General features: G+C 37.7%; 1 protein-coding gene across 4 annotated transcripts in view; it reads left to right on the plus strand.

Annotated features, from left to right (window-relative positions):
- ACSL3 (acyl-CoA synthetase long chain family member 3) overlaps positions 1-14,647 on the plus strand; it is a 61,149-nt gene that overhangs the window by 16,327 nt on the left and 30,175 nt on the right. For all 4 annotated transcript variants that reach the window (XR_010373865.1, XM_064457365.1, XM_064457367.1 and 1 more), the window contains one exon: positions 10,475-10,896. Coding sequence is in view for 3 of the 4 variants with exons in the window: in XM_064457365.1 (XP_064313435.1) it covers positions 10,546-10,896 (351 nt within the window). In the remaining variant the exon portion in view is untranslated. The remainder of the gene's footprint in view (positions 1-10,474; positions 10,897-14,647) is intronic.

The raw sequence follows: 14,647 nt of genomic DNA on the forward strand, positions 1-14,647 counted from the left end.
TTGGTCACTACTTCATGAAACAGAATTGCGTATAAACAGAACAGCTATTATGTGTGTGCAGAAACATTCCTCTGCATGATTTTTCTAAAAGTCATATTTTTGCATAAACAAGCAGCTCTTTCCTCCAGGATTTAATCTGCCAACCTCTCCTGCATCGCTAGTAAGGGTTTTTACACTGATTCCTCAAAAACCCCAACAGGATTATGTGAAACCAGAATGGGTACATGTCCTATAAGAACCTGAGTGTTTACAGCAAATCTGCAGACTGAACGACTAAGTTAAAGATATTTTCATGTGTCGTGTATTTTTATTTATCAGTGATTAAGCAGGAGTTACCTAAGAACAAAATTCTGGTATCGGAAAGGCAGTGGACTTTATCACAGTGACATGATTTAACTAATATTTACTAAAACTGCTTGGGATCCTGTTGTCCTCTGCTTTCCATTCCCTGCCCAAAACGTTGGGTTTACTTACCCTCTTTTTATGGTCAAAAGCAGTCATATACTTCCAAAATCAATGAGGTGACCACAAATAGTATTTCAATGAAATATTAGAAGTCCCAGTTTGCTAAGTATTTCAGAGGGTAGGTTTCATTTTCAGATCTGCAAATTGATTATTAATTAGATATTTTAATTCTGAGTTTTAAAAATATAATATATATTATATATAAATATATAAGCTATAACAAAACAATAATGTAACAAAACATAACAAAATACCATCCAAAATAACAATTGTTATATAGAAAATGCATGTGCAAATGCTGTATCTTAATGAAAAGAATCATCTTTTACAATATGACTAAAACTGGGGTTTTTTAGGAGGCTAAACGACCTTTTCTTTTAAAAAAAGTCATTTAAAAAGAACTGTCAAGTTCAGCTCCATTGTTTTGCTTGCAGTAAAAGAAAAAGGTAATTGTCTTACTGCTAGCACTCCAGTCTCAAGTTAGGTTAAGTTTTGTTCCTACATTGTAATCGGAATGGTTTTTTCTTGGATGCTCTGTGATCCATTTAGCTGACTTTGATGTTCTTCTGTGAATGGCAATAATAAATCTGTTGGATGAAGGCATGTTAAACTGAAACAATGCATCTCCTTTGCTTCCTTGGATTTTTCTCTTCAGCAACGTAGCAAACAAATGAAATCATGGGTTAAAATGCATCCTGTGTTCTTCGATTTATAAAAGGAAAGAGGTGGAACCTTTATGTTGCCACCAAGAAACTTTGTGTTGTGGCTCAGCTCTCTTTAGAACCATCACTGTACAAAGATATTGGAACTTACCCTGCTATTGAGAGTACTATAATATATTTTTCTTGCTTGTTCATAAAGGGACCGCACTTTTCCCACTCCCAATTGCAATGGTAATTAGTTGATTGTAATTGTAATTACAATTGTAACAAGCATAGCTGCTTGGTAAATATCACAGTCTGAAAACAGTTGCCATAGTGTTAGGGGCTGGCACAGGAGCTCTTGCTAAAGTTTCCTATCTTCTAATTAGAAGATTTTAAAGAAAGAAAAATGGAGTTTTATTGGGCCTTTAAGGCAAGAGACTGCATTTGCAAAAGTTACTTTTTTTAATCCTTAAATTGCTTTTTAAGTGAAAATTTTTTGTAAGTGTTAAGTTTTAAAGGAAACTGAAGTAGATGACTTGTAACAGCCTCACTTTACTGAAGGAGAAACTGAAATAGCAAATTACTCAGGGTAACAGATTGTACATCAGAATAGAGTTCTAGAGCTGGATGCTTACTTTTCTGAACCAGGGTGACATTTCCCCTTAGTCTGTCCTGTTGGAGTGTTCCTTAGACCCTTTCTTGTGATGCACCCTTCATGAAATAGTGGGCATAGCACAACTTAAATTTGCAATTCAAAGCAAATGTTTCCAGGTTTGGGGGCTGTGTGTAAGTCAAGTAAGCCAGAAGAGAGAGCTTGGCATGAGACCATGAGAGCTTGGCATGAGTGTGGTTGTTTTAGAAATGGTGGAAAAGTTTCCTCTCTCCTTCTGAGATAGGAATAAAGCTGCTGGGATAACTGCAAAATCAAATGGGAAGCTGCTATTCTAGAAGGGCTCAGTGCTTCTCTAACAAAGGAAAGTTACGAAACCCAGAGAGAATATTTTTGGACAGGCTCTATTGTTTGTCAGACAGGGAATCTCCTTGGAGAACAATTTTCCAAAAGGCATTAAATCAATTGCCTTTGTAAAATGTGTTCATCTGATTCGTGTCAATATGGAACAATGCTAGGGCCACAAAGTGAAGTGTGACCCTCTAGCATTTGACCGTTCTGTTTGTGCTTGTGTAACCGAGGGCCGTTCAGTTGACTTGTTAACGGTCTTAATGGTTGGAATGTTGATTGGCGATTTGTTAAGTTAATTGTTAAGAAAGAATTTTAGTTAGGAGTAGAAACTAACACCTGAGAATTTTAACAAGATAATAAATAATGCTTAGGCCAGACAAGAGGGCATTAGCAATGAATGCTTCATTGACAAGAAGCCTCCTAAAAGAATACAACTCAGTAGAACTTCAAGGACTAACAGTGGAAACATCCTGCTACAAAGGAGAGTGCCAAGATAAGGGAAGGCCACAAATCAGCCAGTAGTGATAACAGGGAACTTCTTGGCTCAGAAGGCGCTGAAGCATGGAAACTGGGGGAAAGGTAATTCTGGCAGGGGGAGATTGCGACCACCGACCCAATTCAGGACCAAAAAGACTCGCCCCCACAACCCCTAAAGAGCATGCGTGCTAATCTACATGGCAAGCGTGGCTAATTTAAATACGGCTGACCAACGGCAAGTGGGATGCTTATCACTGACCAATGAGTGTAAACTTAGGCTTGTTTTTACTAATTGTTATTAATTAACTGAATATAAACCCTGTAGTATTGTATGATGGTATGCACGTTAGGCGGAAGGATCCCCCGTGCATCCAGCGCTGCTTGCTTGTCTCTATTCAATAAATTGTAAACTTTAATTGAAATTCCGTTTAAGGCTAAATTAATTATAACAATTGGGGGCTCGTCCGGGATGGTCTTGGTTCCTGAATTCTGACTTGATCTAGGAGTGGCGCCCCACCATTTGGTGGCTCCTGGTCAGGTTGGGTCAGGGCTAACGCCATCCTGAACCTGAATAGGGACAAGCATAGAATTTAATTTTTATAAGCTCCCTTGCCGGCTGCAGCAGTTTGTTTTGCCCATAATTCTGCGCGCAAATGTCCAAACAAAGACGACGGAGTTGTAAGTATTTAGGCTGTATACCGTTTGGTTGGGTGGGATTCAGTTGCCTGTGTGTGTAAGAGTGACTGAGATGGAACCTAGTTCCAAAGTGGTTGTGGAGGTCGTCTAACCGCGGTTCCAATCTCCCGCGAGGGACTTGGCCAGTGAAGGACCGAAGTGATTCCTATAGGATTCGTGGGAGGGTGATAGGTCCTAAACCCCCTGCAAGACACTCTTACCGGTAACCAAGGGCTGTAGGAATTGCCACAGTAAAATTCCTAGATGGGTCAGACAGAATCGAGGACCCAGGACCAGAAGAAAGGGAGGAAACTACCAGACATACCATCAGAAAGTCCATTAGGAATAATGATTAGAAATAGGAATGAAAGGGGCCCCAGAAAAGGAAAAAGTAAATTAAAATTGGTTCAATATTGTGTGGTTGAATGGCCGAAGGAACCTTTAAGACCACTTGCCTTTTGGCCTGTTTTTGGATCTTTTGAAGACTGGATTTGCCAGGCCTTGAATATATACGTTAATTCAAAGGAACCTTTTAGTCAGGAGGAAAGTGATTATGCAGGATTATGGATCAGGACTTCACGTCCTTTTCCAGCCTCAATACTTACATTAAAGAAAAGAGATGAAAACTTTGAGGAAGAAGAAGGAGATAAAAATGAAAAAGAAAGGTAAGAAGATGATAAATGAGAACCACTGGATAACCTGCCGCCCCCATATCCTAATAATCCACCTCTGGTAGCGGCTTCCCCTCCAGTGGCCGTAGTACCTCCACCAGTCCCACCGTTATCCCTGCGTCCCCCACCAACAGCACTGGAATTAGATCAACTGCTGGCTGCACGTACGAGAAGTAGGACTGCCATATCTGAGGGGGCTTCTCTATATCCCTTACGAGAGGTACCCCTCGGAGGCAATCAGGGAGGCATCGGGTTTGTGGCAGTCCCATTAAATACCACAGATGTAAGAAACTTTAAGAAAGAAATGGGGACCCTATTAGATGATCCCCTCGGACTAGCTGAAAAACTAGATCAATTCTGAGGCCCCAGTACTTATACCTGGGAAGAAATACAGTCCATTTTGGGAATCTTATTTACTGCTGAAGAAAGGGGAATGATTAGACAAGCTGGAATAAGGATTTGGGAAAGACAGAATCAGGCAGGACTCCCGGGAGATCAGAAATGGCCAAATGTGGATCCCCACTGGGATCATCAACAACCTCAAGGAAGACAGAATATGAGGGATTTGAGAACGTTAATCATACAGGGAATAAGGGAAGTGGTTCCCTGAGGGCAAAACATTAATAAAGCATTTAATGAACAACAAGGCAAAGACGAATCTCCAACAGAATGGTTGGAGAGGTTGAGGAAAAGCTTACAAATGTATTCTTTAATTGATCCGAATACAGTGGCTGGGACTGCACTCCTTAGAACACAATTCGTAGCCAAATCTTGGGGGGATATAAGAAGGAAATTAGAAAAACTAGAAGAAACTGGCAAGAAAGCGGATTAGAGGAGTTACTTAGAGAAGCCCAGAAAGTCTATGTTAGGAGGGACGAAGTTGATAGACTTCTGAAAAAAGGAACTTTGGAACCATGTGTGTCACCCCATAATAGACCCATCCTCCCTATAAAGAAACCGGATGGGTCATACAGGATGGTACAGGATTTAAGAGCTGTAAATCAGCGAACGATCACCAAGTTCCCTGTGGTGGCAAATCCTTACACTTTACTGAGTCATATTTCTCCCAGGTGTACTTGGTATAGTGTAATAGATTTGAAGGATGCTTTTTGGGCCTGTCCTCTGGATGAGGAATCCAGAGATTATTTTGCCTTTGAGTGGGAGGACCCCGAAACAGGACGAAAACAACAATTAAAATGGACTGTACTACCACAGGGGTTTACAGAGTCACCAAATCTATTTGGACAAACTTTAGAGAAAATCTTACAAGATTTTACATTACCCAAGGAGGTAAAATTATTACAATATGTGGATGATTTATTAGGAGCAAGAGAAACTGAAGAGGGGACCTGAGAGGCCACCATTAAATTGTTAAATTTTCTGGGGGAGAAGGGATTGAAGGTGTCCCGATCAAAGCTACGGTTTGTAGAACAGGAAGTAAAGTACTTAGGACATTGGCTGAGTAAAGGAAGAAGCTAGATCCTGATAGGATATCTGGGATTCTACCCTTGAGACCACCACAAACTAAAAAGGAAATTCGACAAATATTGGGATTATTAGGATACTGTAGACCATGGCTTGAAAATTATAGTGAAAAGGTAAAATTCCTATATGAGAAATTAACTAATAACCAACTCAAGTGGTTCATAGAAGATGACCAGAGATTCGAGGAAATAAAAAAGGCATTAATACAAGCACCTGTACCGAGCCTCCCAGATTTAGAAAAACCTTTCTATCTTTTTGTAAATACATCAAACCAGACAGCATATGGAGTTCTTACTCAAGACTGGGTAGGAATCAAAAAACCTGTGGGGTATTGCTTTAAGTTACTTGATCCAGTAAGCAGAAGATGGCCTGCTTGCCTCCAAGCTCTGGTTGCTACAGCCTTATTAATAGAGGAAGTTTGAAAAATTACTTTTAGTGCTCCTTTAAAGGTGTATACCCCACACAATGTCAGAAATGTTTTACAGCAGAAGGCAGAAAAATGGTTAACAGACAGCCGGATCCTAAAGTATGAAGCAATACTAGTAGACTCCCCTGACTTAGAATTGAGGGTGACTTCTGCCCAGAATCCAGCACAATTTTTGTTTGGAGAGCCATCAGAGGAGGAATTACAACATAATTGTTTAGAGGTAATTGAGGCCCAGACTAAGGTGAGGCCAGATTTAAGGCATACTGAGTTGGAAGATGGGAAGGTGCTGTTTATAGATGGTTCCTCCCGAGTGGTGGAAGGGAAAAGAAAATCAGGATATGCAATAATTAATGAGGACCTAGAACTTGTGGAGTCAGGACCTCTGAGTCCATCATGGTCAGCTCAAGCTTGTGAGCTGTATGCCCTCTGTAGGGCCCTGGAACTATTAAAAGGCAAAAGCGGGACCATATTTATGGATTCTAAATATGCATATGGGGTGGTCCATACTTTTGGGAAATTTTGGGAAGAAAGAGGTTTGTTTAATACTCAAGGGAGAAATCTCTCAATTGGCCATTTAAGTTTAATAGTAAAAGACTGGTTAATGATTACAGTGCATCATAAAAGCTTCAGAAGGAAAGGAGTGTTTGTGGACCATTTGTTTCGTGGCAGTTTAAGTTATTAGTCTTTAAAATCGGTAAATTTTTTAAAATGGAAACTTGACCAAAAATCTGTCACAGAATTTGAGATCATTAAAGCAAAAGTTAGTGTTTCGACAAGTGGCAATAGGAGGGAGAAAAACAGCTTACAGACCTTTCGAGAAAGTACAAATAGATTTTACTGAACTGCCTAAAGTAGGGAGAAACAGCTGTGAGAACTGCTGAAAAAGGGTGGACACATGTGTCGCGAGTGAAAGGTCCAGTGAAGGAGTGGAGAGTCACATCTGAACCTGGAGAAACTAAGCTAACCATCAGAAGAACCTGAAGAGGCCATCATCAAAGAACATAAGCTAAGTTGCTGTGGGAATTTTATTGTGACTACTCCTGTAGAATTTGTAAACTGAGAAGCTCCTAAATGAATACCCATTAGGGAAGACAATTTGTCAATAACAAGGAAATATTGGTTCCTGGGAATAGCAATAGGCTATCCATGGTATACACTGGATTTTTTTGAGACATAGCATATGAATTGGAAAAAGCCAATCCTTAAATACTCAGGAAAGGACACCCCTTAAGATTAAGGAAGAGGGCAAGACCGGATAGGGAACTGGTGCTATGGTTTGAAAAGGTCTGCCAAGGGCTGCAACCCCGTTGGGCCGCAACCGCCAATCACTATGGCCCTTACCGGACCTCTTCTAGTCCTACTTGGGGTGAGTTCCTTAACCCTGGCTATGACAAACAACTGCAGTCAATGTGTAATATGACTGTAAAGGCCAGGAAATAGGAAGCTGCATTATGCTTTATGCAGAGAAGGTATCAGGACCGTATGCTATGATCCAAAAGAACTCACAAATTTGGAAGTAGGAAGACTAATTGGCAGCATAGACTGTTCATGAAATAGAAACAGGAGTAAAATATGAAATTCCCACAGTTGCTAAAAATCTATTTGTAAATCTTGCTGAAAACATTGCTAAGTCATTGAATGTAACCAATTGTTGTGTTTGTGCAGTGAATGTAACCAATTGTTATGTTTGTGGTGGAACAAACCAAGGTGAAAAGAAATTAAGAAAATTGCATATGTCCCAGTTCAAACTTGGAATGGAATCAATGTAGGAGAATTAGGGGGGAACTTTATGGACGGTCTGTATTGGGGATATGTGGAGGACTTAATAATTCCATGTTTAATACCCTGTTTTACTAGACTAATACACTCGGTTATACAAGGAATGCAGAAAACTGCAACAAAAGAAGCTAATTCAGCAAGTATTGACTCGATTGGAAACAAAACCATGAATCAATGCCATTAAAAAAAGATGATGAGGGATTGTAAAATGTGTTCATCTGATTTGTGTCAATATGGAACTGTTTGTGCTTGTGTAACCGAGGGCCGTTCAATTGACTTGCTAACTGTCTTAATGGTTGGAATGTTGATTGGCGATTTGTTACTAACGGTGGAAACATCCTGCTACAAAGGAGAGTGCCAAGATAAGGGAAGGCCACAAATCAGCCAGTAGTGATAACAGGGAACTTCTTGGCTCAGAAGGCGCTGAAGCATGGAAACTGGGGGAAAGGTAATTCTGGCAGGGGGAGATTGCGACCACCGACCCAATTCAGGACCAAAAAGACTCGCCCCCACAACCCCTAAAGAGCATGCGTGCTAATCTACATGGCAAGCGTGGCTAATTTAAATACGGCTGACCAACGGCAAGTGGGATGGTTATCACTGACCAATGAGTGTAAACTTAGGCTTGTTTTTACTAATTGTTATTAATTAACTGAATATAAACCCTGTAGTATTGTATGATGGTATGCACGTTAGGCGGAAGGATCCCCCGTGCATCCAGCGCTGCTTGCTTGTCTCTATTCAATAAATTGTAAACTTTAATTGAAATTCCATTTAAGGCTAAATTAATTATCACACCTTCATTTTTGCTTGTGTTTGGTTAAATACTGTTTTTACTCTGTAGGAACAGAAAAGTTCCCTAGCTTCATAAGGAGGAAAAAAAATGTGTCCTCCCCCGAACTGGGCCAGAGAAAATTATAGTACAATGTATAACTTTTCAAAAAGTAGGTAGACTTTTGCTTTGTGAACTCTGGATTCAGCTTTAAAACATAATTTTCTATGCTGCTATCAACAACGTCGGTGTTTTGCATAATTTTTCTAGACTGCAGTAGCTTATTGGCTGGCACATGATTATTTCCATTAAGTATCCTTCAGTGACAGCCTAAGAACATAAGTCTCTTCGAACGATTACTAAATTTGCCCTTTAGCCTATTTAAGTTTTTTTTAATTTGTCATTGCTTTTGGCCTTTGATCTGAAAATTAAAATGTATACACTTCAATTTTTTTAGTTTTTAAATCCCCTCCCCCTCTGCTGCTTCATTCAGTAAATCCTTACTGTGAAGAGTTGCTGTGCTTTATTTGCATACGTGTCTGGGTGCTTTGCAGAATACACCTTGGTGTTGCTTGGTTCCTTCAAACTGCCTGTAACAATGCGGTGTTAACGATGAGGTTACAGCAGCTTGTTAGGGAAGAAGTTGATGGTGATATAGTTTTACTTGGAGTTTTAATAAATTGTATGGTTTAGAGGAAAATGGAATTAATCTCATCTTACAAATGAAGGATATTGGATTGATCTGCTCCCAAAAGGATGTACAAATCTAAGATTCGCGAAGCAAGGTTTCCTTTCGTTACTGCTGAAGGATCGTAAACAGTACTTTTTCAAGCACAGCTTCTTTTCATTAGGGTTTTCATACAGTCAATGAAAGACATCAGCAAAAAATAATATGGTATTGGCACTGTATCTTATGAATGAAAATTTACTGTATTTAGAAAGAATTACTAGTTGTGCATATTAGGTACACATCATTATTAGTTGCTTGATTAATGGTATTGTTTTTAATACAATTCTATCAATACATTTAAAAAGTTAACTTGGTGAAGTGTATTTATAGTTCATTTTGCTTTTTTGTGCAAAACGCTGATGTTTATAACTGGTAGCTCATTCACTGTTGCAGAAATTAATCTTCAGCCATTATGACAAATGTCCCTGTTCTCCATAATGATTTTAATTATTTTGGGTTTTTTTGGTCTTTAGATAGATGGGATTAATTTCTTGCCTTCACAATAGAATACATTAGAAAGTTTTATCGTTGTGTTCTTTAGATATGATAAATGATGCTGTAAAAAAGTCAAAGTGAATATCCTGACATTATTAGGGACCTTGGAAAAGGTACATGTCCCTTCTTCATAGTGCTGTTGCTAGGATTTTGGGGATATTTCTAAGCCATTTTCCAGTATTTAGCAAATACTAGTTATCTTATTGACATATTTATATAACAAGTGTGCCCATTGCATGCCGGTACTGAGGCTGAAATCATAGGACTGATGGAAAGCCCCTAGGAATAAAAGAACCACCAATATTCTCTTGCACGCAGGGCCTTCATGGAGGAAGGTTACAATTTCCATCTCTTACAAAGGTGTCCCAGTCTGTTTCATGTTTGGAAAGCATTTCAACAAAGTTAGTGATCGGGGTTCTCACGTACAGAGCGGTGGCACTACTTGTGTTCTTAGGGCTTGTATGGAAGTTGATGATTTACAGTCAAATGTCATAAAAGATTGCTAATGAAGATAGAAGTATATAGGTATTCTGATGTGGTTGGAGAGGGTCTCTTAAATTGTACAATCTCATAACATTTTCACATAAATACACACTATTTACATGTAATCTAATTAAAAATCCAGGTCTTGAATTCCTTAGGTTCTGTGTTTGTGTTGTGTAGTGTCCAAAGAAATAAAAAGATAATTAAATACTGTAGTCCATTCAATGGGAATGGAAGAGTTTTTCCTCATGTATCTGTCTTGCTTCCTTTCTGTTAGAGGTTAAGACTTTTAGTCTAGTTTCTGCATAAAAGAGACCTACTTGGATACGGATTGCAATAATATGTTTGAAAATAACCCCCTTGCCAGCAGCTATAGAGTTTACTACTAACATTTTCTTTTCTCTTTTCAGATCTTTTTGGATCCCTGTCTAATTGATCCATGTTTCCAAACTCTTCCTTGTAACCTTCGCAAGCAGCCAAAATGAAGTTGAAGCATAGCATCAACCCTGTTCTTCTACAGTTTATAAACTTCATAATCTTGGTGTACTCCTTTCTAACATACATTCCATGGTACATATTTTCAGGATCAAGGCAGGCTGTAGCGAAAGCCAAGCAGGTTAAAGCTAAACCTGTGAATAACAAGCCCGGGGGTGCATACAGATCTGTTAACAGTCTACATTGCTTAGCTTCAGTTTTATATCCTGGATGTGATACACTTGACAAAGTTTTTAAATATGCTAAGACTAAATTTAAGGACAAGAAACTCTTGGGAACACGTGAAATCCTAAAAGAGGAAGATGAAATCCAGCCGTCAGGAAAAGTCTTTAAAAAGGTAAGTCTTTTTCCAGTCTGCCTTCAAGAATTTTTTCAAAGTATGTTTTCTTTCTTTTGCAACTCTTCCTAGTCATGTAAAGCAAATCTGGGGTCAAGAAATAGGTTTCTCTACTTAGATTAAGTAGTTGTGAAGAGTTAAATTCTGTAATTCCCAACCTTTCATTACGCAGCACTTGAGGCAATTCTAAATCTTCTTTTTTGCATTCTTGAGTAGATATTCTTTTTTTTAATATGGTTTCAGCCAAAGAAAAAAACCGCAAATGTGTTTTAGGTATTTGTTTTTAATACTTAGCTGATGATGTAACTGGCTTTCAGGTTTTCCTTTTAGGCGAATTAAAAAGTCTCTCTTTGTGTTATTCTGAACTATGAACAGATAATACAGAAAAATTACTAGGTGCCTGTACTCAGATGTGCCTTTCCAGTAAACTTAATTCTAAGTTAAGGATTTACAGTTTTGCCCTCTGAATTCAGGGCTTAAATGAAACTCTTGTTTGGAAGAGGATTGCACAGACTTTAATTGGGAGAGTGGGATTTTTTTATGTTAGGTTTTTTGTTTTTTATTATTTTTGTGTCTATTTCAATCTCCTTCAAGGTGAACAGCTACTCTGCTAATCTGTAATCATGGTGTGTGTGCGAGAGATGTAATTTCAGTATAAAATCTGTTGTTTCAAGGAACTTACTTTTTAGAGTCCTTTAAGTTCAGGCCTGTGTTGACAGTTGCTGCTTTGTGTTTGTTCGGAGGCACTTAAAAATGCAGTTTTGCCTGAAGAAGCAAGTCAAGGTGCCATTAACAGGATATGTGTATATGTGCAGATAGGTGTTAAAGGTCTGCACTTCTGTATTAGAAGTTGTTAACTACATGCTTTAAAGACAATTTTTACTTAAGATTAGTTTTCCTGCAGAAGAAAAATTTATCTCTTCATATAATAAAGGATTCCTTAAATACTGCTAGTTTTAATTCTGATATAGGAGTATAAAGTTTAAAGTAGAATTTTGTTAATATCACAATACGTGGCAAAGCGTAGTTCTGTTAAAGTCTTCGTAGAAGCTTTAATTGTTAGTGAAACTTCCTCCCAGTTATAGAGTTAATTTTTGTGTATGAAGGAGATGCTGGGACATACGCTTTCTTGATGTATGTTTTGCTACCTCCTTGCCCTATAAAGAAATAAAGTTCATGTTATACAAAGTGAGCTTCTGAGCACAAATCACAATTTTGGCTGCCTGTGGTCTGTGCTGTGTTTTTTAAACATAATTAGTAATATAAGGCTTAAGAACTTAGGAGTTTTAGCATTTTCCATTATGCAAAGTGTTCTGGTGTTGACCTAGTTAAATTACTTGTTTCTAAGTATTTAGACTTAGAAATTACCTAAGAAATTACCTAAGTTAGGTAATTTTGCCTAAGCTTGACACAACAGTTCATTATAGTCGATTGCCATACTTGCTCTTGTGGTATTCAGTTCCAAGTTGTGGCACTATCATGTAAGTCTACTTTTAATTTTTTTATTAAGGAATACACTGTTTCTTAATAACTCATAACATGTTTTAGCAAGTGAGGAAGATGCGAAAATTTCACAGGGTACCTTGTTGGTTCTAAATGTCAAGGTTCTTTTCCTTTGATTTTTTTCTTTCATAACATGCATCTTTTTACTGCCTGATTCCCTTTAGAAAAGGCAACTTGTTGAGGTTTATTTGGTGCAACCTTTGGAAAAGGTGCATGACAACTTAATTCTTAGATATGCATATAACTTCTATACCTTAAAGGAGTTGCAAAACTTGTTAATTATCTTTTCCCTTTCAGAGATTGAACACAGTGGTGGGAATGATTGATGCATTTTTCTGAGGTCATCGGCAAGTCAGGGGCAGATCGGAATGTAGATTATGGGTCTGTGTACTGAATTACATTACCTATTAGAAGATGTCTCCCTGTGCAAATTGCAGTGGGCTAGATTAGCCTAATTAGTGATTCATTAACGGGTTAAATACATGTCTCAAAAGTGAAATATTAAGCTTCTGATTCTTAGGAGAACTAGGTGTGCTCACACTTCTAGCTGAAGTTTTTTAAAGCTAGATATTTAACATCTTTAAGAGCAGAGAATACATTAATTTGTTCTGAGAATAATGATATCCAAGAAATTACAGATCATCTGGAATTCTTATTGTATTATATTGTTAAAAAGATTTATCTATTCCTGTGTAGTTGCCAAAGCAGCAGAAATTCATGGATGTTAATAAAATACAAATATTTGCTTTTGCTCACTTTGTTGCATTTTATAATATTTCATGTGTAGTTAGTTTTTCTGTTCCCTTCTGTAGTCTCCGTTAATACATGGATTGGAGAGCATACCTAATATTAATTTCATCAAATATGTATTTAAGTCAGGGTAAAATAATATTGAAAGTATTTGAGATTAAGATGTCATGAATTGGAAAAATTAATTTAAGCAGAGCTTAAATTTTATGATGCTCAAGAGATGAACTTTATTCTGCTGGTTGATTATTTTATGTCATCTTAGTTATAGGTTATATTTTCATGTGCTTGCTTTTATAGATGTCAGTATATGGATTTTGCTCTGTGTGTGTGTGTTTTTGTTGGGGTTTTTTAGGGATGGTGGTGGTATTTGTTTTGTTGTGTTTTAAAAAGGGTTTGTAACCAAGAACAGAATTAATGGAAACATAATAAATAAAACATAGGGTGCTATGTAAGTAATATTTTAGGGTGTTTTTTTCAGAAGTGTGTAGCTGCAATCCATGTTTTCATGTGAAAAAGGCCAAAACCAGACATTTCAAATAACCTCATTTGTATGACTTTTTAAAATGTACTTTCTACTAGGAAGTGTATTTAATCTGTTGTCACTGGTTTCCAAATTATAAGCTACTTTTAGGAAGACCTTGAAAGTTAGCTGAGGTCAGGTAGTTTAATGACTCTACACGTGCCTGCAGCTTTTTCTGAGGACATTTTATGGCACCTTCACACTAAAAAGTCTAATATAGTTGCCCTAAAATCCAGATTAAAGAAATGTTCCCTGTGCAGCAAGTATTTAGTCTCTAAATACTTTGCTGGATTTCCAGATATTAATAAGTACTGATATTTAATAATATTTTCTAAGGTATTAAATAGATAACTCAAATATTTTTAATAACTTGCAGTTTAAGTATGTTTAAAAGCTGGTGCACTAGAGGGCAGTATTTTTCTATTTAATGTAGTATTTCAAAGTAAACATTCAGAGGTGCCCTCTCTTCTGATGTAGTGTTTGGTTTTGTGTGTCTGTTTAATCAATTCTCAGTAATCCTGACTTCTTGGGCCCTTCTCTTGCAGACTCTTGGGCAGATAACTTCTTTACATGTGTAAGTAGTTATCTAGCACAAATAAGTTCTGAAAGTTGTAAAATTAAATGTGTGTGAATGTTGAAAATATTCTGGCATTTAACATTGGTCTTAACAGGTGTGTACAGTAGAAACTGTACATTGGAAAATATTAGCAAAAGCTACTGAGGGAAGGGCCAAGAAGGGAGATGGATTTGGAGATATACTCAAATATAAGGAAGGATGAGAGCAACCATAACCTGCTCTGTGTCCTGCAAAAGAAGCATGTAGGGATGTGCAGAAGAAAGGGACATATGGCCAGAGGCAGTATATTAATATGTCATAGGGAGGGGATAGAGAAGAAAGGCTGAGCATGAGGAGGAAGAGAATATGGGAATATCAATATGTGGAAGTAGGAAGAGTAGAACCCAGAATAGCTGTGCTGA

Source organism: Phalacrocorax carbo, chromosome 7 (assembly GCF_963921805.1).
Source record: "Phalacrocorax carbo chromosome 7, bPhaCar2.1, whole genome shotgun sequence".
NCBI lineage: Eukaryota > Metazoa > Chordata > Aves > Suliformes > Phalacrocoracidae > Phalacrocorax > Phalacrocorax carbo.